Here is a 25,103-nt window from a genome sequence, read left to right on the forward strand (position 1 = left end):
TGCTGCAGAAGCTTTTTTAAGTAGCCCTAGAGCCCGTAACTTCAAATTTGAAACACACTGGACTTTCAATTATCTTAACTAACAACAAATAAAGTAACAATGAAAAGCAGCCTCCTGTTAACTTTTTTTAATCAATGAATTTTTTATTCATTTCATATTTTAGGGTGGAGGGGTCCCTGGAGGTATTTAATACTGTGAAAATAAAGAATTTGCAAACATATCCCATCTCTGAAACCTGGGTCCTAATGGGTTGAATTCACGACCATTGAGAATTGTCAACATAGCCATCACTCAGCAGGTTAATTTATAATCTAATGTGAAATTCATATGGTTCTTAATGAGATGTTTATACAATTGTAGCAAAACGTTAAACAATATTTGTTAGCCACCATTTACAAGCTATAACATACATATATAAAAATAGGCTCTTTGGTATGAAATAAGCTGAAAAAAACATCATTTAAGGATACATGCATTAGACATTTATTAGCACTGTAGTGCTTGAAATGTTTTTCAAAACGAAAATAATTTCAGTAAAACCAGCTGCTCTTTATAATTTATATGTAAAGAACACCTTTACAAGGTATAATTAACTTTCTGGGAAAGAAATGCATGTATTGAACATTAAGAATGTTACAAAATTTAACATGGTATTAAATATGTGTAGGTAAACCGCAACACAGAACAAGCCAACTGCTCCAGGCATGCAAACTGATGCAACACAACTTTGTGGATTATATTAACTATAGCTACAATAAATCAAAATCATTTTATATTTTTTCAATGTCACAATATTATAAAAGCTACACTTAACCCTTGCAGCGGGGATTTTATCCGGGTTTGGCTCGACCGAAAGTCAAAGTCCCAGCTATTACCTGCAGTTGGGGGGTCAGAGTTACAATTGACTGGTGCATAACAATGAGTGTATTTCAGAACCCAACGCACATACTGGGAGGCTAACAGACCACAACAATCCCAATCCAGAAGACAGGGATTCAGGCCCAAAACAAGGATAAGGGGCATAACTCCCACTCTCCCCGCCCCCCTCTTGAAATTCTTTCAAAATGCATTTTTATTCCTTTCACAGTGTAACCTTTTATTATTTTTTCAATGCAAATGCCTAGAAATAAAACCTTAAGCTGTACAATGGTGTGAAAATGAAAGCTTTCAATCCTAACCCCGATATTATCATCCTGGAAATTTTTTGTTCTAATACACAAGTATTTGATTTTATACCTTATTTGATAAGAATGCCATTATTCATAGCACGCGGTTTTCCAAATAATACCAATTACATTGACAGTTATCAAAAGATTTATGAACAAACACTGTATGAGCACAATTAAGGCCAAACCTTGCAGTCATGAAATCCAGCCTTGAAGTTCGAGTTACGGAGGAACATATCTCCCTCCTTGAAGTGGAGACTGCGTTGTCGAACCATCGCACATTCCTTACACGAGTCTTTCTTCCGCCAGTGAGACTTTTTCTTCAACCAGCTCATACACGAACTCATTGCGGAGTTTTAATAGTTACACGTGCTTCAGTTTGAGTTTTAATTCATCTGTCACGCTTGCGTATAGTTCAAGTTATTATTGCTGAACTTAATTGCTTGCGTATAATTGGGACATTTGATTGTCACACTTGTTTGCCTACAGAATGATGGAGTTTTAATTGTCACACTTGGTTGCCAATAGTTGGAGCTTAATTGTCACACTTGCTTGTGTATAGTTGGAGCCTATTTGTCACGCTTGCTTGCGTCTAGTTGGAGCTTAATTGTCACACTTGCTTGCGTCTAGTTAGACCCTAATTGTCACACTTGCTTGCGTCTAGTTAGACCCTAATTGTCACACTTGCTTGCGTCATAATAGTTGGAGCCTATTTGTCATGCTTGCTTGCTTAAAATTGGAGTTTTAATTATTGAACATCAGCTTGCATATATGTGACCTTTCTACTGCTACCAAAATATGTCAATTTACATAAATATCCTTATTTTAGGTATTCCAGAGAGAAGCATCAAGTCACAATTGCTTGCATACAGCTTCAACTGCTCACTTTATTAATCCTCTTTATTTGTCTGAATGAAAACTGAGGTTGGTTATCAATCTTTCAAATTCAAATTGTTAATTGTTCTAATATTGTCCCTTAAAAACCAACAAAATCAAAAGCGTATATTCACAAAATACAGAGTTAATCAATTCACAGAACGAAAACAACAACTGCTTCAGGAAACTTTATCCAAACTCGAAGAAAAAAATATTGAACCTTGACAATGAAAGATTCATAAAAAATTGCACCATTTTATTTGTCTTATTTATCTATGTGACAACTAACATACCCTACTAAGTGCTTTGAAAACATGTTTATTTCTGTGGCAAACTCAAAAAGGAGTTCCTACATTTACCTTCTTCAAAAAGGGTTAAAAAGGGTTACACCAGTCATAATACCACTTATTTACCATTATTGACCAAACCATAGGTAACAGTGTCAGTCAGAGATTGTGAACAAAATAATTTTGGATATATTAATAACACTGTGAAATCAAAAATATTCATGGAACATTAATTTTCATGGATTTCCTGTGTTAATGGCTTATCCAGGAAATCAAATTCCCTACAAAATTTTGACCTTTTATTCTGAAATCAAACTGGCTATGTAAAAGGGTTTACATGATGAATTCAGAGGATTAACATGGTCACAATATACAAATTGCAAGTTACCTAAATCATTGTTATGGTTTATATTATATATTTTTTAACCTCAATGATAATACATTAAAGTCAATTATTATAACTTCAGTTTTTTTGTATGACATTTAAGAAAAAAGCTGATTATCAATCTCCTGTGCGGCACATGTAAAATGTGTCGCCACCTGATTTTGTTTCTTCGATCAAATATTTAATCAAATATTTAATTAAACACCCTTACTATGGTTTCATAGTTTGCAAAAACACTTAACTGAAATTCAATGGCTTTACTCTAGTATATCCTTTATATCATTTATGACCTTTTTACAGAGCTGATGCTATGATTGACATGGGTATCTGTGCTTATTGGCATTATATTAATTGTCCCACTAAAGTGTCATAGACTACGTGACATAGATGATACAGCACGAGATCGGCACATAATGAATTTGCAGAAGATTTAGGATAGCAGTTTCAATAATTAAAAAGATAAATAATGAAAATCCACAAATTTAAGAACCCACTAGAATGTCCTTTTTCGAAAAACATGAACTTTTATGCCCACAAATATAAATGATTTCAGAGTATATGAATGAAGCAACATCATAGGTCTAGGACTGGTCACGCGGTGACTCCATATTTCTCCATATTGAGCAATTTAACATTATATTGTACAAAAATGATGGTTATATTAAAATTCCAATGAATAAATAAACCATATCCCATAAAATCAGTGTCAAAAGGTTGTTGACTTGATATATAGATTATGGGGTACAATAGGCCACCTAATTTGGAATATACAGGGCGCAGTAAACCATATTCGGGTTCAAGTTTCGCTCTTACCCGATCTGGTTTCTTTTGCCCCGTATATCCCATATCAAGTCACCTACTAATCCTGTAACTTATAATACTATTTAAATTGTAATACATATTGATTGAAAATCACAATATTTCAGAATAACACTTGTAATATATATATATATATATCCCTTGCAATTCAAAATATAATATATTATGTCACCTGATGTGTGCTATTAAAATCCCCTTTATATCTTATATTAAAAAAATAGATGTACATGTATAGAAACTTAATATAATATTAAATTATATCCAAATATACTTTTTTCACTTTCTCTGATTGAAATGCAGCTGCCTAATTGATGCAAATATAGTTTTATATCGTGCATTCAACTTATAATCCCTGTGGTTTTATCTAAATATAATAATTAATTATATCCAGATATATATATTTCTTTGAATGATACTTAACCTCCTATGATGCAAATATCATTTTATATCGTGCATTCAACTTTTAATTCCTGTGGTTTTATCTAAATATAATAATTGAATTATATCCAGATTTTCTTTCTCTGACTGATACTACCTCCTATGATGCAAATATCATTTCATATCATGCTTTCAACTTATAATCCCTGTGGTTTTATCATAATGTAATTTTAAATTAACAAAAATGATATTTTAAAACAGCAAAATTTATTTTAATTTATCAGTTTTTACTCTTCTATATAGAGAATGAAAGTGTTTATTAAAAGTGAAAAATTTAATTATATACATGACCTTTTTCTTAATCTAAAGATTGTCATTGTTCTGATTTAATGTTGTACCGGCAAGGCCTGTCTCTCTTGACAGTGTGCACACATGTTCATCATCTGACTACAAGCACATGGACAAATACGCCCATGTGCAATTGGTCAACATTGAGAAATGAGCAATATTAGCTTTTTGCAAAATGTAAATATCACGTAATTATTTATAGCTATATCGACACCAACAGCCTGAGTCATTGATATTTTACACGAGAATCTTCAGAATGGACATGAATGCCTCAAGTTATTTTTAAAATATCCGAAATGATTTGAAATCTTATTAAGGCATTTTATCAATTGGTTAGGGGACTATAAATTAATTGCTAGATTGTCATCCCACACAAGCCCCCTCTTTTTCCGCCCGACTCCTTAAATCTTATTGACTCAAATAAAAATGTTGAACTGGGGTCTGTATTTGCTTATCAGTCCGGTACTGTCTGGGAACTGTGTTTATTCATACCTGAGTCAGTGTCAATGTAAACATGCTGAGCTGCATGTAATAAAGAAGAATTGTTATGATGGTGTTTGTGGTTCGGCTAGAAACAAATGTTTAATGGTGCCTTATTCAATACAAAAGAGCTTAACCCTTTGCATGCTGGGTAAATTGTCGTCTGCTCAAAAATGTTGTCTGGTTTATTCTAAATTTCTTTCAATTGACTTAAAACTTTGGGGATAATATATAATATATATTGACTGAGTGGCAAACAGCTTGGAACCTGACCAGGTACCGAGTTACTCGGTGTCTGCATGGTCTGGTTCCAAGCTGTTTGCAAAGCCTTTAAAATCACTATCAGCAGCCTAAGGGTTAATTAATTGAACACATATTCAACGTTGTAACAGTCATGTTAGAAAAATACAAAAATAAAAATTAAAATGTTACCTCCCACCTAAAAGAAACAAATTTGGATAAAAATCTTGCATTATTTATATTGGCCCTACCGATTTATTATAAGAAATCGGTCACCATGGAGGAATGTGCAAATATTAGCTTTTTGTGTAATGTTAATATCAATTAATTAGAAGTATTACTGCATGATCATTTCTTATTTTTTTTTTAAATTATAATAATATTATCAGTTGGTTATCGAACCAGTCACAATGTACAAAGGTATTATATGACAGTCATAGATGGTAAAAACATCTGTTTATACATATTTATTTACCTTATAATGTACATAATTATATTCATATAATATGTATACAAATATGTATAAATGTATTTTTATAATGTTATCATATTTCTCTATTTTCATATTTGTACACCTTATTACGAACATAATTATATTTAAAATAATATCACCATTTTTTCACAATCTGAAAGATTATACTGCCACCTATGGCCATGATGTCATGTTATACCTGTGTTTCATCTCAGACTTGTGCAATTATCATTTATGTGACAGACAGGGACAAATATGTAGGACAATTTCATTATATATTCAGCCTTAAATATTTATTTATTAAGATTTTTATTTATAGAGCAAAAATGACACTGACACTCATGATCATTTGTAAAAAAAAAATAATAAATTTTACAAAAATCTTCAATTTAATAGCCAACAATTTTTTTTTGTTCTGTTAACCTGGCCCAACTTCATAAAAAATGCCTACCCTAGTATATTTAAAAAAAAATCCTTTAGTCATAAAAAACATTCTTTTTTAAACGTAAACTGTCATTAATGTCGACAAAATAAAGCTCCAAAACAACAGCAATTGACATATGAGTGACATTTGCAAGAAATAGTGCTACTTGCAAGAAAATGATCTTGACATAAAGTACATTTGAAAAAAATTCCCTACCTAGTAATTTTGGGGATGTTACCCTAAACAAGCTATTTTTTAGGCCTTATAATGAAGGTTTATTGTTTAGTATATGATTAAATTTAATTTTACCTGTCACCATCATAGGATTAATGATTAGACAGAAATGGTGTTTATTGTTTATCATTATATATTTATTTACATCATTTTGTATATAATTATGTTTAAAAAATAAACAAACATTTTTGTCCCAATCTCTGACAGATACTGCCCCTTATGACCATGATATCATTTTATACCTGTGTTTCATCATAGGCTGGTGCAATAATCATTCATGTGACAGACAGGGACAAATATGTAGGACAATGTCATTATAGTTTCAGTTATTAAATATTTATTTATAGAGATATTTTATTTATAGAGCAAAAATGACACTGACACGTGATCATTTGTAAAAAAAAATATTAATAAATTTGACAAAAATCGGCAATAATATCTATCATTAGGTATTGTTAAGTAAATTATAATAGTTTTCTAACCAGTCACCACCATAGGAGACAGTGATAATGTTTATTTTGTATAAATAAATTAAAGTCTTTGCATTTAAAGCTGCACTCTCACAGATTAAATGTTTTGACAACTTTTTTATTTTTTATCTTGGAACGAGCCAATTTATTTTTTTAAGAAAAAACAATACAACCCCCAAACCAAATGTTATGGTAGCATTAATGTATTCTGAAGGAAACAAACTACATCTCATTCTTTTATTTTTTTCCCACTATTTTTAAAGCATTTTTGTTCAGATTTAGACAAAATTGAACTTCCCAATTTTTGATCAAAATGATGCCTTTTTCCAAATCAGAAAAGACCCAAATCCCATTTGCAAAATTGGTGAGAAAAAACAAACTGTCATGTATAAACAACAGAATTTACTTGTTGAAGTTATTCCATTCACAGGAGAATATGAAAATTAATAATATTAAAAACAATTCCAATAACAATCCAATCAAACCCTGCACCAACGAGAATACGATAATTACAGATTAAAAAAATGAACACAGATTAAAAAAAATCGCTCCCAAAATATGTCAACCTCTTTTACGATCAAAATTCCGTATCAGTAATGAAGCTTAAGAAACTGCAACCTTATCTAAACTTGAACAGACAACAAAGACGCAGAAATAATAAATCCAAGCCTTTTTACCACCAGGATTTCACAAAATAAGCCTTTCAAACAACTTAAACTTAATATATGCACATTTAATGTAAAATACTCCAGGGCATCTTAGCAGGAAATGGTTGTTTTATTAAAATCGAGAAACAATTACTGGTTGTCAACAATTTTAAACCCTACATTTGTGGGTGTTAATGGTTACTCATTATAAGTTCATTTGCTGGTCAATATTCATTAGGATAAAAACAAAGCAATAAAGAGTTTCAATTAGAAAAAATGGCCCGGTTTTTCGGCGTGCATTTTTACTAGCATAAGCCTGTAACTTAAGGATATCTGTTGGTTTTTAGCAAAGAGCCTTTAACAATTATACTGATTAGATATTTTTTTCTTTGCTTGTTTCTTTTTGAAAATCAAACGTATCATATCAAATTATTTCTAACACAAATAAAATATTTGGTTGTCCGGTTGGCGTATGAAATTTGGTTGGTGGTCATCAAGTAGGACCGATGAGTTTTTTAGGACATTCTGTTGTTTTTTTCAAGACCACACTCAGTGGCAAAATTGCCCACGGTACACAACGAAGCATAGCGTAGTGTGTATGGGGGGTATCCGACGATGCGCAACACCGAGCCAACGAGAGTGACTTAGCATAAGTTAAAATAAATTTCTACAAAATCAAAATAAGTAAAACACTGAAAGCATGATTTTGAAAGCTAAGCAATAGAGCGATAGTGACTAAACATGAACTTTAACAGAACTATGAAATAACAAAATATAGACAACAGTATTACAGTGACATTTGAACTAACAAGGGAGACAACTGTGACTTTGTTACTACAACAAATGCATGAACTTACACTGGCTCTGTCTAATAGGCCATAATGTTTTACACGCGGTGAACACGGCAGAGAGCTTGCCGAGCGCGTTCTCATCCTTTCATCATCAACGTGTACCGTAAGCTTGCATAGAAAATAGAGCCCATAAAATAATTTATAATGTACTCTCAAATTGATGAATATACTGTTTGTGGCAACATAATATTATTCAATGAATTTTAAAAAATAAGAGACTCAAAATTAGGAAGCGAGACTAAGCTAAAGCATGTCTGCTTAAGTCTCAATTGTGTTCACCTTGAATCTTATATGTAAAAGTCATTCTTTGTTTAAGCATATTTGTAATATGATTTTAATAATGAAATGAATATTGACCAAAGTAACCAAAATGAGACAACATTTTTTGTATTTTTTCCAGACCAAATTATAGATTGGAAAATAACACAGAAGTCTCTGGTTGTCCCGTTAGCGCACTCGCTTCTCACCAAGGCGACCCGGGTTCGATTCCTGTCTGGGCGCATGTGAGTTTGGTTGGTGGTCACCAGCCAGAAAAGTGGGTTTTCTCCGAGTACTCCGGTTTCGCCAACACTACAAGACCACACTCTCGCCCAACATTGTGCCAACAAGAGTGACATAGTATAAGTTATCATAACTTTCTTCACAATCATTGAAAAATGAATACTGTTTAAACTAAGTCTCCCTAATGGTATAGTGCATGATAACACATGTTTTTGTTTGGTAATGTTTTAATTTGTTAATTGTATGATTGTGGCAAAAATTATTTCTTAATCATGAATCATGCATCTTTTCTTGACCTTTTATATTACTTCTAATGAATTATTTTTTTTAAGTTCAAATTGAGAGGCATTAACGAAAAAGGGCATAGTATTGTTCATAAAAAAAGCACAAGTGTTATCATACTGAAAAGAGGCGAGGTTGATAATCAAGGTCTTAGCATTTTTGGGTTATAAACACAAACAGCGCTTCAAAAGAAACATAATTTATCAAGATTTCGGTGAATTTTACACGGACCAAGGTAGCAAATACCTTAAGAATGTTATTCAAGTTATCACCTATTTTTTATGACCTTAAGTAAGCGACCCAAATATAAATCAACAATACCACACTATATCATGCTTTGATGTTATTCAATAAGATCACAGAATTAGATAAAGAATGTTATTTATAGCCTTGTTTTTGCTCATATAATACCTGATTAACAGCAAAAAAATGTTTATAAAAGAAAAAAAATGCATTTTTTTCGGGTTATTTTTGTAACCTTTGTTGGAACAGAATAAAAACTTATAAAGAAAACAAACTTGCTTAGATTGGTATTTAATATTATATTGGCTGAAGATATGAAGAATATTTAACTGCATTTCTTCAGTTATTTTTGCAACCTTTGAAGGAACAGAATGTAAACATGCACAAAAAAACAAACTTGTTTAGTTTGTAATTTGATATATCTAATTTGCTGAAGATTATATGAAGAATGTTTAATTTCCTTTTTTTAGGTTAATTAAGCATCCTTTGAAAGTCAATAATGTAAATATACATTGAGATTAAAAATTTAATCAAATCTAATTATAATCATATTAGCTCTAGACATGAGGAATATCTAATTGCATTTCTTTGGTTATTTTTGCAACCTTTGAAGGAACAGAATGTAAACATGCATGGAAAAGATTATCTTGTTTTAATAGTTTGTTATTTCCTATTATATTGGACAGTTAAGATATGAAGAATATTTAATTGCATTTTTTGGTTATTTTGAAGGTACATAATACAAATATAGATTTAGAAAAAACTTCTTTAGTAATCTAATTATTATCATATTGGATCGAGACATGAGAAATATCTAATTTATAAGGCTAAAAACCTAGAGAGAGGTGTTTGACATGATAGCAGTAAGTGGCTAATTACCACTGTCAATCTACACATGATCTTATGTTAAGTGCTAAAGTCACTGTTTGACCGAGGGCTATGAAATATGAAAATCAATTAAATCTAGAGCATGTGTTATGAACCAGTCAATTGTAACCAAGCCCCCCCCCCAGGTCTAGGGGTATACCGGGGATAGCCAGGGAAATGGGCCGTGTTTTTACCTTTCAGGTGGCCCTGCATTGCTGTGTTAATGCGGTGGTTTTGTCCTCGCGCCAAAATAAGCGGGGATTAGGCCTTACCTAGGGTCCCTGGGGTGCAGGGGCATTTAGCGTGGATTTAACCAGCAGTTCATCTCTACAGGGTGGAGATTTTACCAGGGGTTTGCTAGACCAAAAGTCCCCGCTATTCCCCAGACCTGGGGGGGCCATGGTTACAATTGACTGGTGCATTACACAGGGTGTGTATTACACATGGTAAATTGCCTGATATATGCATCCTCGAAAGGCACTATTTGGTTTCAAATGTAGACTTTAAACAAAGATTACTATTTCTTCACCATTTTAAATTAAACAAAAGCCACTCACAGAGACCCACCTTCAGTCTTTTACCAGGGTTTGATTGAGAGATCAGCCTACAAACCTTTTCACAAAACTGCCTCCTGATTTAGCACTGTCAAAACAATTTTTGAAACAGGCTTGTCTATTAAAGTAGGTGAGGAAACTAATCAATTAATCAAGCAGTCTATTTATAAATTAGGGCAGGCGGCTCTTAAAGCAGCATAGACTGACTTTTGTCTCATTTAAAATGGTAAAGAAAAAGATATGTTATCTTTGTTTTAAGTTAAACAGACCAACGTTTTATAAGGTGAGACATTTTTTTATTCTGTGTGAATTGTGAACAAAAGGCTTGTACCAATGGTAAAACATCTACAAAAGTGTGATTTGTGAACAAAAGGCTTGTACCAATGATAAAACATCTACAAAAGTGTGATTTATGAACGAAATATTTGGACCAATGATAAAACATCTACAAAGTGTGATTTGTGAACGAAATATTTGGACCAATGATAAAACATATACAAAAGTGTGATTTGTGAACAAAATATTTGGACCAATGATAACACATCTACAAAAGTGTGATTTGTGAACGAAATATTTGGACCAATGATAAAACATCTACAAAAGTGTGATTTGTGTACGAAATATTTGGACCAATGATTAAACCTCTACAAAAGTGTGATTTGTGAACGAAATAATTGGACCAAAGATAAAACATCTACAAAACATCAAATAAGCCCTATCCTTAAAAATCATTGGAAAATGTGACAAAAAGATGCTCTTATTTGCTGAAAAGCAAACATTGTAAATTTAATCATTTTTGGCTCTGACTTGCTAAATTCTGTTCAAATATATCTACTAGTTGCTGTTCCGGCTTTGTTCATGAAAGATTAGTAAGAAAAACTGAATTCCAACAATAAAAAAAGCCAACATAAAATCATGATGAGTCCCTCTATTTTTAAAAATATAATATTTCTAGTATTTTCATTGGACTGTAAAAATAACTGGCCAATTGACAGAATGGAATCTAAGGATAAGAATGACATTGAATACAGCCCTAGGACACTAATGTTACCATTCTTAAAGTGTTCCATATCACACAATCTTTTCATTATTTTAAATATCGAATACCAATATACAGTATTATCATTTATAGCTACAGTTCAGCGTCACATGGTTTAACAGGTGACCTGGCGTACCCATACTACTCTTTTCTGATTTTGTTCTCTAAATATGGCTCACAAAGTAAGCTCGGGGGTCGTATTCATTAACCAACTTAAATTGAACTTAAGTTTAAGATTAAAGTATTTTGATTGGCCTGTATATTTAGCTGACCAATAGGATGAATGGAATCACTGAGGCATGTCTAAGCATAAGATCAATATTGAATACTGGCTCAGGTGACCTGGCAAAAGAATACATTCAATTGTGTTTTCTATTTTTGTTTTTCACCAATAGCTCTGATGAAGAAAGGCTTACAAATGAGAAACTAAGAGTTACGGATCAAAAATTTACATCAGTAACCAAAGGGATTGAAGGACACCATAGAAAACCACCATTGGTTCTAAAACAGTAATATATTTGATATGTTATTGAAGAATACCCAAGAGAGAAAGCCCAAACCAAGACAATTCACCGGAGCAACATGAACATCTACTGTTGCTGTAGCCCTAAGTCACGTGATTTGTTGGCCATCATTTTCTCACAATTTTAAGCGAGTTACAATTAAGTCAGTTGTATCGTATCAGAAAAGGCAAATTCAGGTGTGTTTTTTTTTGTTGGAATCCAACCAAGCATGGAAAAATCTTGCTTGAAAAGGTCATTTTTTATTTTTCCTAATTTTATGCTGATATGTGAATATTCATCTCTTAGAAAATGTTCCAGCATTAGAAAACCTAAAAGTACAGTAACCACTCCTGACTAAGAATTTTCCTTGATATAATTTCCTCAAGCTCTTTCCTTTGAAGGTTTAAGAAATTATAGGGGGCGTGGTCATAGGGGGTATGGAATAACAAAGCACCCTGCCCCTGTAATCTCATGTATCACATGGTCTATACTATATTGATTATTTACCAATTTGTAATTTAATTGCCCTGTTTACAAATTCACAATAGAAAAAAAAATCCCTGCCAATATCAATAGCTTTTAAATGAAAAAGAAATTGTAAACAAAAAACCTTCGCTCCTCCTTAAGTCACAGCAAATTTATTCTATGCTAAGCGTCAGCTTCCATTTTTAAACCGACATGAAAATAGGATATGAAAAACGAGGGGCCTTAAAACTATACTAAAATCAAAGAGAAAGGATTGTTACACTTGCAGGTCAGGCTGAGGGGCCATGATTACTGTAACACTAGTCCTACGTCGGAGTTCAGACACAAGTGGCAAAAACGAAAATCTTAATTTAATAGTATTTTTTTTTCTAGTTGAAATTTGATGATAAAATTTACTGAATTTTACTTCTATTGGAAATTGTTCAATAAAATATTCACCTCTTTTTGTTTAAAAGAAAGGAATCAAGACGATAATTTGTAATATGATAAAAGTGCTTTTCTGATCTAGACTTCTATTTGAGGCTGTTTGTAATCATGGCCCCCAGAGACATCTTTAAAATTGAACTTCTTACTGTGTATGATATATTTCATGATTATAAAACTCATATATCTTTGCTTTATTTAGATTATGGTTAAATTTTTGTTTTTTTTTATTCTGATAGGCTGCAAATCTAACAGCCCTATGCCCATAACACATGCTTGGCCTTATCTTCAGCGCACAATATACTGAGGACTCACCATGTCTGGTGTAAGCATAGTAGTTGGTATGTTCTGGAGGATAACGGGGCCACTGAAGGAGCGGGAGAGGGGCAGATTAGCGCGTGACGGGGTCTCTGCCACATTCTTCACACTGTTCACGTACATCTCATGCTTCATCTGCAGCTTCCAGATCTCCCGGCGGTTCAAACCCCGAACTCCAAACCCAACCTGAGGAAACAAAAAGACATCTTCTAAACCTGCAAATTGTTTCAATTTAACAAGATTTTCACAATTTGCAAAATTGTCATAAAAACATTGCATGATTCTTAACCCAGTGTGTGTATACCACATAATAAACTGCTTCATAAATGCTAACAGGGAAGTAATACAAGAAACTAATCTATCAATCAAACTTGGTAAAAGACCAAAGGACGGGCTTTGTAAACTGTATTGACTGCGCTTTGTTAAATTTAGTTTAAAAGGTAAAGAAATAGTAAAGTTATTGTTGTCTTTATTCAAAGCAAAATACTGCCTTCCAACGGAGCATTTATGATGCAATTTATATCGCAATTTATCACGTGGTAAACACACTGTAACCATGAATTCATGATACATTTTGTGTACTATACAGGACAATAAAGTGTCAGGATTGACTTCAGCACTGCCTACATGCCGGTGCTAGAATATAGAATATAAGCCATGACAATGAGGTCACATGTAAATACATAGTTTGTTAATCCTCACCCCAACCCCCACATTTTGAGGATTTGGAAGGCATGTAGGTTGTTTTGTTTTTTAACAGTATGATTAAAGATCATTTAGATGGAAACAATATTACCCACCGAAGAAGCTTAGAAAAGGGTCAAAGGTATTTTGAGTTTTCCCATTAAGGACATTTTAAACAAACTATTTATCAAATCACCTGTAGCCTGATTGCATTCTTTAGGCTGAATTAAAAACAACTTCTGGTTTGGGTTCCGTGACCAGCCTAAGAAATAGGCACCGACCCTTCCATTTTTATAGTCAGTTGGTTAAAATAAAAATATGTGTGTTTTAGTATGTCTCTTAAAAATCCTTATAATGAAGATTTACCAATAAAGACAATAACTTCACATAAAGCCTAATAAAATATTAACAAGAGCACTGCCTGCGGGTGCTGAACGCTCGTCTGATTTTATCCTTTTACGGCTTATTTATTTCATATTGTACATCAGGTATTTCAAAGTTTGAAAGTGATAGCTTCGATAGTTTGCATGTAAGTGACCCAAGCACAAAACTTAAAAAATTAGACATGCTAAAAATTACTCAGTCCAAAGATATAGAGGATATTTGTTTATTTCAGTGTATTAGATTGTATTTTATTTCACGAGTGTCATAGAAAAACATATTTTCACAAGTGGCGAAGCCACGAGTGAAAATGTAGTTTTTTTATGATCACGAGTGAAATTAAATACGATCTTACACTGAAATAAATAAATTTTCTGTTTCTTTTATGCTTATTTTCGGAGTTTTATTTGTTTTTTTAAATTTATTTCTGAATTACCCCCTTTTTTTGAAAAGGGTGGGCTTTACGCCGCTACCCGTGGTGTGCCCCTCATGCATAATTATAGCTGTCAACTTTTCTACTTTCGGTTTGCTGAGAAATAGTTCTCTGCTATTCATTCTTATAGCTTAATATTCGCTCGTTTTTTATTGCAAAGCTTTATGAACAGTAAACAATGAAGTATTAAGAGTGCAAATTTTTCCAAAAAATAATGAAAACACTTTTTATTTTAAGATGGGCTTGAATACATAACCAAATTACTATGCCGCTATTTAAAGAATGAAAATTTGGAAGGTCAAATGTGTTAGCAATACAAATGTGGATACTCATTGGACTTTAACCATTCTTCTCAGTTTAAGCCTGCATGTACGTGTGTTTTTATAGTAAGTTAATATTCAGTCATCTTACTGTCAGAGACCAGTCTGTTTCGCTTTAAAATGTTTGTTTTCCAGATAAAGAGTAAATGCCACGCTAGTTTGTTGTCACATTTTGAGTTGTGGGTGGGGTAAAAAATACCGGATCTATTTGTAAATTGTTGTGTGAATTCTCCAGGAAGCTCATTTTACGTACTACAACGGCAAACAGTTCAAAATACATTTGAACGATGATATAAAATTTTATTCATATTCGAACAGTTGTTTTTGTCTGTAATTTGTTTGGTATGAAAGCAAATGTTGGAACATTCAGCTTCAAATATCAGTAAAATGTTTGATAAACGGGATATCCGGAAATAAACGGTAAGTTGTTAATTTCCAATTATATATTTATTTAAATTTATAAAACATTTTTTTATATTTTTTTAACATTTTTTGACATAATTTACTGAAGTCCAGTGTTCTGTTTTGATCAAGGCAAGTACATGTAACAACAAAGGAATTTAAAAGTAGTTCTGAAAGTTGATATTTTCACTCATTATTTTGCAGTTAAAATATCAAATTGATATTTTCACTGTTGTTATTTCACTGTTAAACCCCCATATTTTATCGTTAAGCATAAAAGAAACTAAAATATCCCCCTACCCTTCCAAATGTGTGACTCAAAAACACAACTGATATATTTAATGCATTATCCATTTATTGTTTGTGAAAAAAAAATGAAATCAATCCAACAAGAATTAAGGAAACTATGTCCGAATTCTCAAAACTTAACCCAAATCCATCAAAATTCATGTTTTTTACCCCTCAGACTCAGCATCTTTTGGGTACAATGTGAGGAAGGGTATAAGATGAACAAGTTCCCCAAGTTTCAAAGTGATAGCTTTGATAGTTTTTCATTTAAGTGACCTAAACACATAACTTAACTGACGCCTCCAACAACAATCAAGTGGCGACAATAGCTTGTCATTCTTTTCGAAAATCAGACGAGCTAAAAAAGGGCTACAAACCCTTCCTGTTTTCTGACCAGATGTAAACCTAACCTTGCATTTTTTTTTTGTCCTAATGAGAAAAATATAGTCCTATGCCTGAAGTTACCTTGAGTAGTTTGTCGATTTTTACTGGCATTTCTCTGCAGAACTGGCGGATACTGGCGACCATGTCAGTCTTGTTTGCTGAGCGCTTCCCTGAAAGTGGGGAAGAAACTGTAATGAAATCACCAAGATCACAAAATGTCAGGGATGTGATTGACCTGGCTGCTGAAGGGCTTAAACCATTTTGCTAACTACAAATTTGAAACACAGTGTCAATTCTATTAACAAATAAAGCAACAACCAAACAGTCTTAGTCGTAAAGTAAAATTATTCTAGTGCAATATTTCCGTTATATTGCAACATATTTGTGTAAATTAAGCTCTCACCATTTATAAAGTTGAAAATTATAATAAAGTCAAGGAAATGAAAGAAATCATCTTGCTGAATCTATGAAGTATCTTCAGGCTGAAAATGTTGTAAGTTACAACTAAGATCCTTTAAAGGGACTGTACACCAGATTGGCACCAAAAAATATTTTTTTCTGTAACGAATCTCAGGACGATTATTTGATAGAATGTGTTACGCTTTGATATCATAATTGTAAAAAAAGTACCAAAATGTAAAAAAAAATTGTGTCGGAGACCGGGTTCGACACACGTGTCGCCAAAATTGCAGTCCAGCGTGATAACACCGACTAGCCAATCACGCATACAGTTGCTTTAATGAAAGGGAGCCTAGTCTCTTGTCCATTTTATTTGAAGAGGGTAATGGCGTCTGTTCAAAGCAACAAGGCTTCTGTTCAAAGCAACACGGCTTCTGTTCAAAGCAGCAAGGCTTCTGTTCAAAGCAACAAGGCTTAACTTCGTCCTTGGACTGTTCTTTCTCTGACATAATGGACAGTTTTCGGCCTTTCACCCTTACTTAATACAGTCGCTTAAAACAAGTGTGTGAAGTGTCACTACCAACAGTGTACTAACCATACTGCTTGTGATGTAGAGTGATGATGGCCAGGGCTACGCGGTAAAACACCTTGATTCCCTCATGAAGGTAGCAGTCAACAATATGGACCTGCAGAGTAGCAGTCAACAATGTAAACAATAAAGTCATGTTTCGAAATTTTACTTAAATTTGTGAAAAACAGTAAATAATTTCAGGGTAAAAAAATTAGACTTCTTCATTAACAGTGCTCCAAATAAGCACAAACCATGCATTGGTAAAATCCTTTCTGGTCAAGCTCACATTTTAATGTTTATATAGCAGGGCTTGCTAATAATTTTTGATGACTCAATTAATGACAACATGCAAGAGCTGTCCATTGGCAGACTGCAAGATAATGTTGTTGTTTATTCAAATGTCACCAAATTTTCTACAAAAAGGTAATTATTTGCATAAAAATCAATAACAACTAACCTGCAACAGGTGTGTACATAGCACAATTGTACATGTCTTACTGGTAGTGAGAAGGCATTTAACCTTATTCACATGCATGTAGGAGAAATACTTACTAGGTAAGTGATGGGTATGTCCTCAAGGATCCACCAAAGCCAGGAGTCGAACACGTTGTCGATGTTCCCCACGCTGCGTACCAGATGGGAGTAGCTTCCCTTCTGTAAAATGGAAAGTTGAAGCAGTTAATTTGTGAGAGGTAATGGCTGGCTGCTAGGATTTTGTATGACAAGACACGAGATAAGGCGAACATTTTGAACAATATTGAAGGATAACATCACATGGGCAATCTTTACATTGAACTTATCATACATTCACATTTTCATGACTAACAGCTTTATTGGTCAACTAAGCAAAGTTCTTTCAATTTTTCAAGTGAAGTATTCCACTAAAATTTGTGGCACTAACTCAATATTTAACAGAAATTTTTCATTTTACCATATGAGGAAGAATTCACTGTCCTGCATTTTCAATTACATCTCAAATAATTTGATTTAGTTGTAGTTCGCGTTTTTCTATGCTTCCAGTGTTGTAATCATTCAGGGCTTTTTCTATAGTACCCACGGGTCCGACTATCGGACCCATTCCCAAAGCAAAATATAAGATATTTTTCCCAATCTTCAGAAAAAAATCCCAATAAAAAAATAAAATAAAAAATAATTTTTTGGGAGTCTTTTTACCTGTACTGGTTCATTTTCAACATCCTAAATCATCATTAATATTCAAGTTTGCTTCAAATTTAAAGTCAGGAGAGCCCTCAAATGAGCTTCTAAAAGCCGTTTTTTCTTCTACAGTAGTGCGCTTTTGACCCCAAGAGCGCCCCATAAACCCCTGCCGAAAATGGTTTCAGCCCTCCAGCTGCCAGGTCAATCACATCCCTGATTATGTGATGTAAAGTTTGTTTGATAATTGAACTTGGAAATCATTGATTTTCATCACATTCAGAGATCAGTATGAACTTAATTTATTAACTGTCATGATTTATTGCAATAGATATTACACCCCAAGGATTGATATTTTTGGGGTCTTTTAAAAGGAAAATAAACTAATATTAGTCATTTCCTAATCGCAGGAGACTAGACGTTGTTTTTTTTTAACTGTAAAATTTACAAATTTTGGCATTTTCACGACGCAAAATTTCCCAAAATGTCTAGGGTCTTTTTCCCAAAATGGGCAGAAAAAGCCCTGTCATTAGAAAGACAACATTGATGGAATTTTATATGTGTATAATAATAATTTTTAAAAATACAGGAACTAGTTATTTTTTATGAAATTTGGTCAATTTTGTTTGACATTTGATGAACATTTTTACCGTGGGTTCAGAAAACTGATATTGCCTCCTTCAGCACTTTGGACTTTTGGTCGCTTCAGACGATTTATCTTTATAGAAAGGTATATTTCCCAACATCCATTTGCCAAATAAGCATTTGGAAGAGTTGAAAACATATAAATCCCGATTTAATCTGAAAAAAACATGACGTAACATTTCGTGTCAAATATGTTACGTCTCGAATCGCTTGTTTTTTTGACAACAACAGACAGGTATAATTCACTTTAGTGACCTGTTTTTAATTTTACCGAGGTCAGGTGTTCATTTGATAAAAACAATAGTTCCCATAAATACGTACAAAACGTGTATTGATCGACTGAAATATTTCGCCTAAAGTTGTGTCTCAAATGTTACGTCACAAATAATTCAGATTTTGTTCATGTACACAGCCCTTTGTGTATTTCGACAAACTTTTACTGTGTGGCATATAGCTAATACCGCGACAGAAAAGTAGCACCGAACGCGCGCATTGATACTGTGTAGTATATCCAAGATGGCGGAACAAGCAAAGCATGGGTAAGTGTTGTCATGGAAGTTACGTCCTAACAGATTCGAGGTGGGCTTATTTCATTCATTTTCATGACATTAATTGATGCAGCTTGTATATTTCGCCTGTACGGGTGCACAGACTAATGATTTGTCTCAATTGTCTTGAGGTTTAAAACATTCGATTTCAAGAGCGTTCAGTTCAAATGTGTTATAAAGATCGATCCAAAGCTGGTATTTTGGTGTCTTATGTTACGTCTACGGTGTCTTATGTTATGTCTACGAAGTCATTGTGTTTACATCGGTACACGCTGTATTTTAAGCAGTCATAATTCGCAATTTTGCATATAAACTGAGTAAATTTTAACCAGATAATTGGGAATTTCTTAAAAAATGCCTGTTGTCACACAGCTCTTATTACACGAATACGTAACGGCGATACCATTCATTACCGATTTTGACATTTGGGTAAAAGAGTCCCAAGTTACGTCCAAATAATTTTGAAAAGCATTTTAAGTCTCTAGTGCTAGTAAGAAAGAATGTATAAACATGTTATGTACCTGTGTTACGCAATAATCAAGAGACATATACGAGAAATAAGCCTCAAATAGCTCATATTACTGCCACAAAAGTATATAACTTTACTCTTTGATGTGCACCTTTGTGTCCAATTACATCTGGATGTAAAGTCCTAAAACCGATTGTATGCTTCAAAACTCGGCATGGTTTGCTTTGTTTTTCGGCATAAAAAACAACTATTCATGTGACAAAGCATTACAAATTATAATAAAGCAAATGTTTACAACAAGAAAGGGTTCCATTTATATTGGAATGTCATCGTTACATCACCATTTTTTAAAATAAATTGAAGGCTCATTACTTTTTTTGTGTGAAGTGCTTTATTTAAATCTTCTAAGGTATTTTAGAAGTGACAAAAACAAATGCAGTAGCATGTAAAAGAACTTACTAAACTATTGATAAAAAAAAATTTATGTGGACACCAAGCAATTTGTGATGTAACAAAACAAGCTGGACAGTGAATTCTTCCTCATATTTTCTTGACACTCCTACATTAGTTGACTCCAATGTTTTATAAATATAGTTAAAAAATCATCAGCCACTTACATGTATACTCGAACAAAAGGCATAGATTTAGTTTAAGTTAAAAACCTTTATTTGTTTAACATACCAGGATCACGGTGATCGCCGCTGGTGCCAACAGTGACTAAATCGCGAAAGTGGCAACAGTTTTTCAATTCTGGTGAATTCTCAAATGATTAATCTGACCTTATTTTTCTGATTTTTCATTTTATAACGATGAATGCGCACTTCTTAAAAGATTCAGTTGCTACTTTTTTCAAACATTAAAGTTTGTATTTTGAAATATTATTTTCTGATAAATTACTTACTGCATATTTCTTGGCGAGGTCCCTGATAACAAGTTTAGAAGCCTCGTAGCAAGTTCTTGTGGTAGGGAGAAACATGGAGTCACTTTGTCGGATCAGGGCGTACACGCACCCGTAACACTGCGGGGCGTCCATAAAGTGTAGGAACAGGCACACGATGGGGTAGAGAAGAGGGCTGTAAATAATGTCCGGGCACGCATGTTCCACGACATACAGGATTTTCCCCACAGTTTTGATTCCCTCTAGATTCAGATGGAAGCTGTAAAGATGTGTAGGGTCCACAAATGATGGAAGACGGAGCTCTTCTGTATTGTCACCTGTAATGAATATGTAATTGAATTTTGAATAAAAAGTAAAAAAAAACAACACACAATAAAATAACTGCTTTCAAAATAACAGAGAATGACTTACATGTAAGATCAAAATGCAGGATTTGACACTCGTGAAAATCAAATAAGTGTAAGAGACTCCTTATTTCTGACACCTACTCCTAAATTGACAATTGCCAAACAATCCACTTTGCTCCTTGATTTTAACTCAGTTTCCTTGTATTTTAAAAGGATTTCGAGTTATTTTCCACTAGGGAATGCTGACTGGACCCTTTAATAGTGGAAAAATAGCGTTGTTTTGGTAAAACCAGTAAAAATACTTACATGATTCATATATAATGTTCAATTTGTTTTTAAACCTTTTATTCAACTTTTAACCTACATGTATAATATTTACATATTCGTCAATGGAACTATACTGCTTCATTTGCTAAATGTTTAGAGGTCAATGCTCGTCGATTTTGTTTTTAAAATGGGATATTTTGTCTGGGTAGGAAAAAAAACCCTTTTCAGGGAGGAAAAGGGGCCCAATTTTGGCCCCAAAAAGGGCTGCAATTAAACACTGACTCAGTACTCTGATACAGATACCAATGACATCAATAGAAAAACTATGATAATATTTTCGAAAAAAACAAACAAGCTTTAAGTTACATTTAAAAATAATAACAATTTATGGACCCATAAATACCCACTATTAGGGAAGAGATCCGCCAGATATTCTGTATATATGTCCCCATCATCAGCCTTGTGGAGGTAGTGACACATGTTGTACCATAAAACCTTGCGAATTTCATGACTCATTGACCATGCAGCAGGCCTTAACACCATTTTCAAGTGTTTCTTGTCTTTTTTGTTTAAATATTGCACAATGAGTTCCTCCCCTACCTCGATATCATGTCCCTCTACTATGTCGTCACTGTGTTTTTCAAGAGCTTTCCTTACAGAAGCCTTGTCCACATATTTAGTAAATGCTAGTTTATCATCAAGACTTTCAGCATCTTCTTCTGGTTGGTCTTTTTTGTTTATCACAGTCGGCACTTCATCCAAAACTTTGGGTCGTTCTTCTTCACCATCACATGAAGTCACTTCAATCCCAGGAAAAACTAAATTATCGTATTTTGTCTGATGACATTTACTTCCATCATTATCAAGTGATAGCTCATCAGTATGATCAAGATGAGTAATGTCTTTGTCTTCTTTAACCTCATTTTTCTTTGGCTCTAAACTGTCTGAATCAGTTTTGTCTGTTTTACTATCATCTCTGTTCAGGCTTGCCTTTATGTCCTTATTTAAGCCATCAAGTTCTACAAACTGATCTTCATCACCATCATCTTGGCCAAGAGAAAACTTTGCCGCATTTTCAAGCTCTTCCACATCTTTCTCGTCTACACAGTCAGTTGACTCTCCTATTTCTTCAAACACCAGCACATTATGAGGGACAGCATCATCATTCATATTACTTCCAGCACCCTCAGCACTTTTCTGTAATCCTGCACCAACTTGATCTTCAAGCTTCTGTTCATTAGAAACAGTTCCATGTTCAGGATTCACCTTTAACTTACTCGAGTTTCTCCTGAAGGGGAATCTTCCCTTCTTACTAGGTCGTTTCTCAGCTTTGCTTGAAGCGCAATTCATTTTGATTGGTGATTTTCACCCCATTGTCACTAACATTAAATGTTCTTTAATCTTTGTAAAATGTGAAGATAATGCTAGCTCCAATCTGAAACAGAATTATGAGAATAGGTACCATTAAAACAATTTAAACTTTGTCTTAGTTGTGATCAACATTTATGAGATACAGCACTTATTTCAAGCTTACATGTATCATGTTTCTATTCATTCAAACATTGACCTACTTTACACAAAAAAAACCTGTCAACAATGTATGACCCGATGACCGCCAACAACTTTGTCATAGCAACTAGTAATCCAACATATTTCACCGCATACTATTTATCCCTTATGAAAGGTTTGCCTTGACAAAAATCATTAAGGGTGTCCATCAAATGGCTTGGACACTAAAATATGACCCTTCAGTCCATTGATATTGTTTAAAAGTAAAACTATGACATCATCTGTGATGATACATTAAACTGTCAAGCTTGACATTTCTTTACAATGAACAAGAAAAATGTAAGAGAGAAAACAATCAGTATATATTGACAAAGGCTTACAAGATATGGGGTGACATGCAAATAAATTATTTGAAATAAAACATACTATGAGTAGGGGTGTAGAAATGAATTAAAGTAGCAGGGCATATCCCTAAATCGGCAAGGGGTCTTCCCCAAATTTGTATCAAGGGGGCAACACCCCCTTTAGGATTTTGAGTCCCCTCCCAACTGAAAATGGATTCTTCACGCATAAAAATCTACTTTACTGGTGCATGTTTTCATGTTTATTTTCATTCATAAAAACATGAGGTAGTGTATCAAGCTAATGCCTGGAACTCTGGGAAACCAAATTCTATTTCAACAACACAAAACAATCGGATTTTAAACAGATGTAAACCTAAACATGTGACAAAATTTGTAGCTGCGGGGAAAAGGTGGGTGAAAATGCTTGAGTTACCGGTTGTTTTACCGTCCCGGCACATTTCTACACACACATCTAAGTGATTGAATTACAAATATGTACAAATTAAAGGAAAACGATTCTTATCGACGTATTATTAAATTTGAGCTACCGTGGCTACATGTAAACAGCTATTGAAAAAAAGGCAGTGAAATTTTCAAAAAAATAAGAGCTACTAACCTTTTGCATCGTGAAAAAGTAGCTAAATCGAAAATGTTTACATTATTCGCAATCATTTGACCGGAAATGCATTGAAGGTGAAGGTTGTTCGGAGTTAGTCAAAACGTCTCCGGTTAAAACGTTGAACGAAATATGGAATTATGTCGACATTGTGTTAAATATAAACACAGCGCACTGGCAAACGAGGTTGGAATGTTAAGTATTTATGACACTGGGGGTCATTTGAATTAAAGTCATAGTCGATTTTAATCATGAATTGGAATTATCTTAGTGTCATAGTCTAATTGTTTTATTACATACTTGAATGGTTCTAACTTAAACCAGTATCAAAAATGACTACGAAGTTGAGGAAATTAAACAAATAGATATGTTACTAATTCTGACATTTGTACAGTTTGGAGATTATTGAAGAAACGACTGAAATGCTTTATTGAATTGATTCAAATAGTCACACATTTTCAAAGGTTAGGAATATGTTTATTTTCTGCAAGGATTACGATCGACACTTCAAACCCGAATTCATGATAGCTGCTTTAACTACTAATATAATGTAAAATATTTATGCCTGATGACCCTATATAATCTTGTGGCATTTTAAAACGTAATTTCTTGCTGAAAACTAAAATTATATGTAAAATAACTTATAACTGGATTTCAGTTTGTGTCTTTATTTCTCGGGCAACTGAAACAGGCCGTAATTAAATGTCCTATTTTTTCAATCTTATAAGCAATCGGAATAACAAGGCCATTTCCCATCAAAAATTACCTCGGATGAATGCAGATACATCATTAGAAGTATTATTAATTAATTAATTTTAGTGTTATAACGTGTAATTTGTATTACTGAGTTCATATTGATTCCCAGTGAAGTGTATTATTGCATTTAATAGATTCCTAAAGTATATGTACCTTATAGGGTTTACTGCTAAATTTGAATTACTACGCGATCTTCTTGCAGCGCTTGCATGTTAATAACTTCTTAAAAGTGTGACAGACACTGCAATTTTTTTCTGGAAATCGAAACTAAAACGGTTAAACTATTGAAAATTTACTTATTTTGGGTTTAGAAAATTGTGCTTAAAAGAGTAACCATCAGTGATTGGTGTTTTTCCTTAAAAGTAAGTTAAGGAATCAATTGCAACACAGTTAA

At 33.3% G+C, this 25,103-nt stretch overlaps 1 protein-coding gene across 1 annotated transcript in view; it reads right to left on the reverse strand.

Moving 5' to 3' along the window:
* The window catches only part of LOC128219810 (GTPase-activating protein skywalker-like), a 37,075-nt gene extending 13,024 nt beyond the window's left edge, over positions 1–24,051 (reverse strand). Inside the window, exons 1-7 of the mRNA XM_052927849.1 lie at positions 23,954–24,051; positions 21,892–22,919; positions 20,874–21,187; positions 17,708–17,809; positions 17,180–17,270; positions 16,267–16,355; positions 13,291–13,479 (exon numbers count right to left, since the gene is read on the reverse strand). Coding sequence (XP_052783809.1) covers positions 13,291–13,479; positions 16,267–16,355; positions 17,180–17,270; positions 17,708–17,809; positions 20,874–21,187; positions 21,892–22,834 — 1,728 coding nt within the window. The 5' untranslated portion in view covers positions 22,835–22,919; positions 23,954–24,051. The remainder of the gene's footprint in view (positions 1–13,290; positions 13,480–16,266; positions 16,356–17,179; positions 17,271–17,707; positions 17,810–20,873; positions 21,188–21,891; positions 22,920–23,953) is intronic.
* Between the last annotated feature and the right edge of the window lie 1,052 nt (positions 24,052–25,103).

The sequence above is a fragment of the Mya arenaria genome, chromosome 15, assembly GCF_026914265.1.
Source record: "Mya arenaria isolate MELC-2E11 chromosome 15, ASM2691426v1".
In the NCBI taxonomy this organism is placed as follows: Eukaryota; Metazoa; Mollusca; class Bivalvia; order Myida; family Myidae; genus Mya; species Mya arenaria.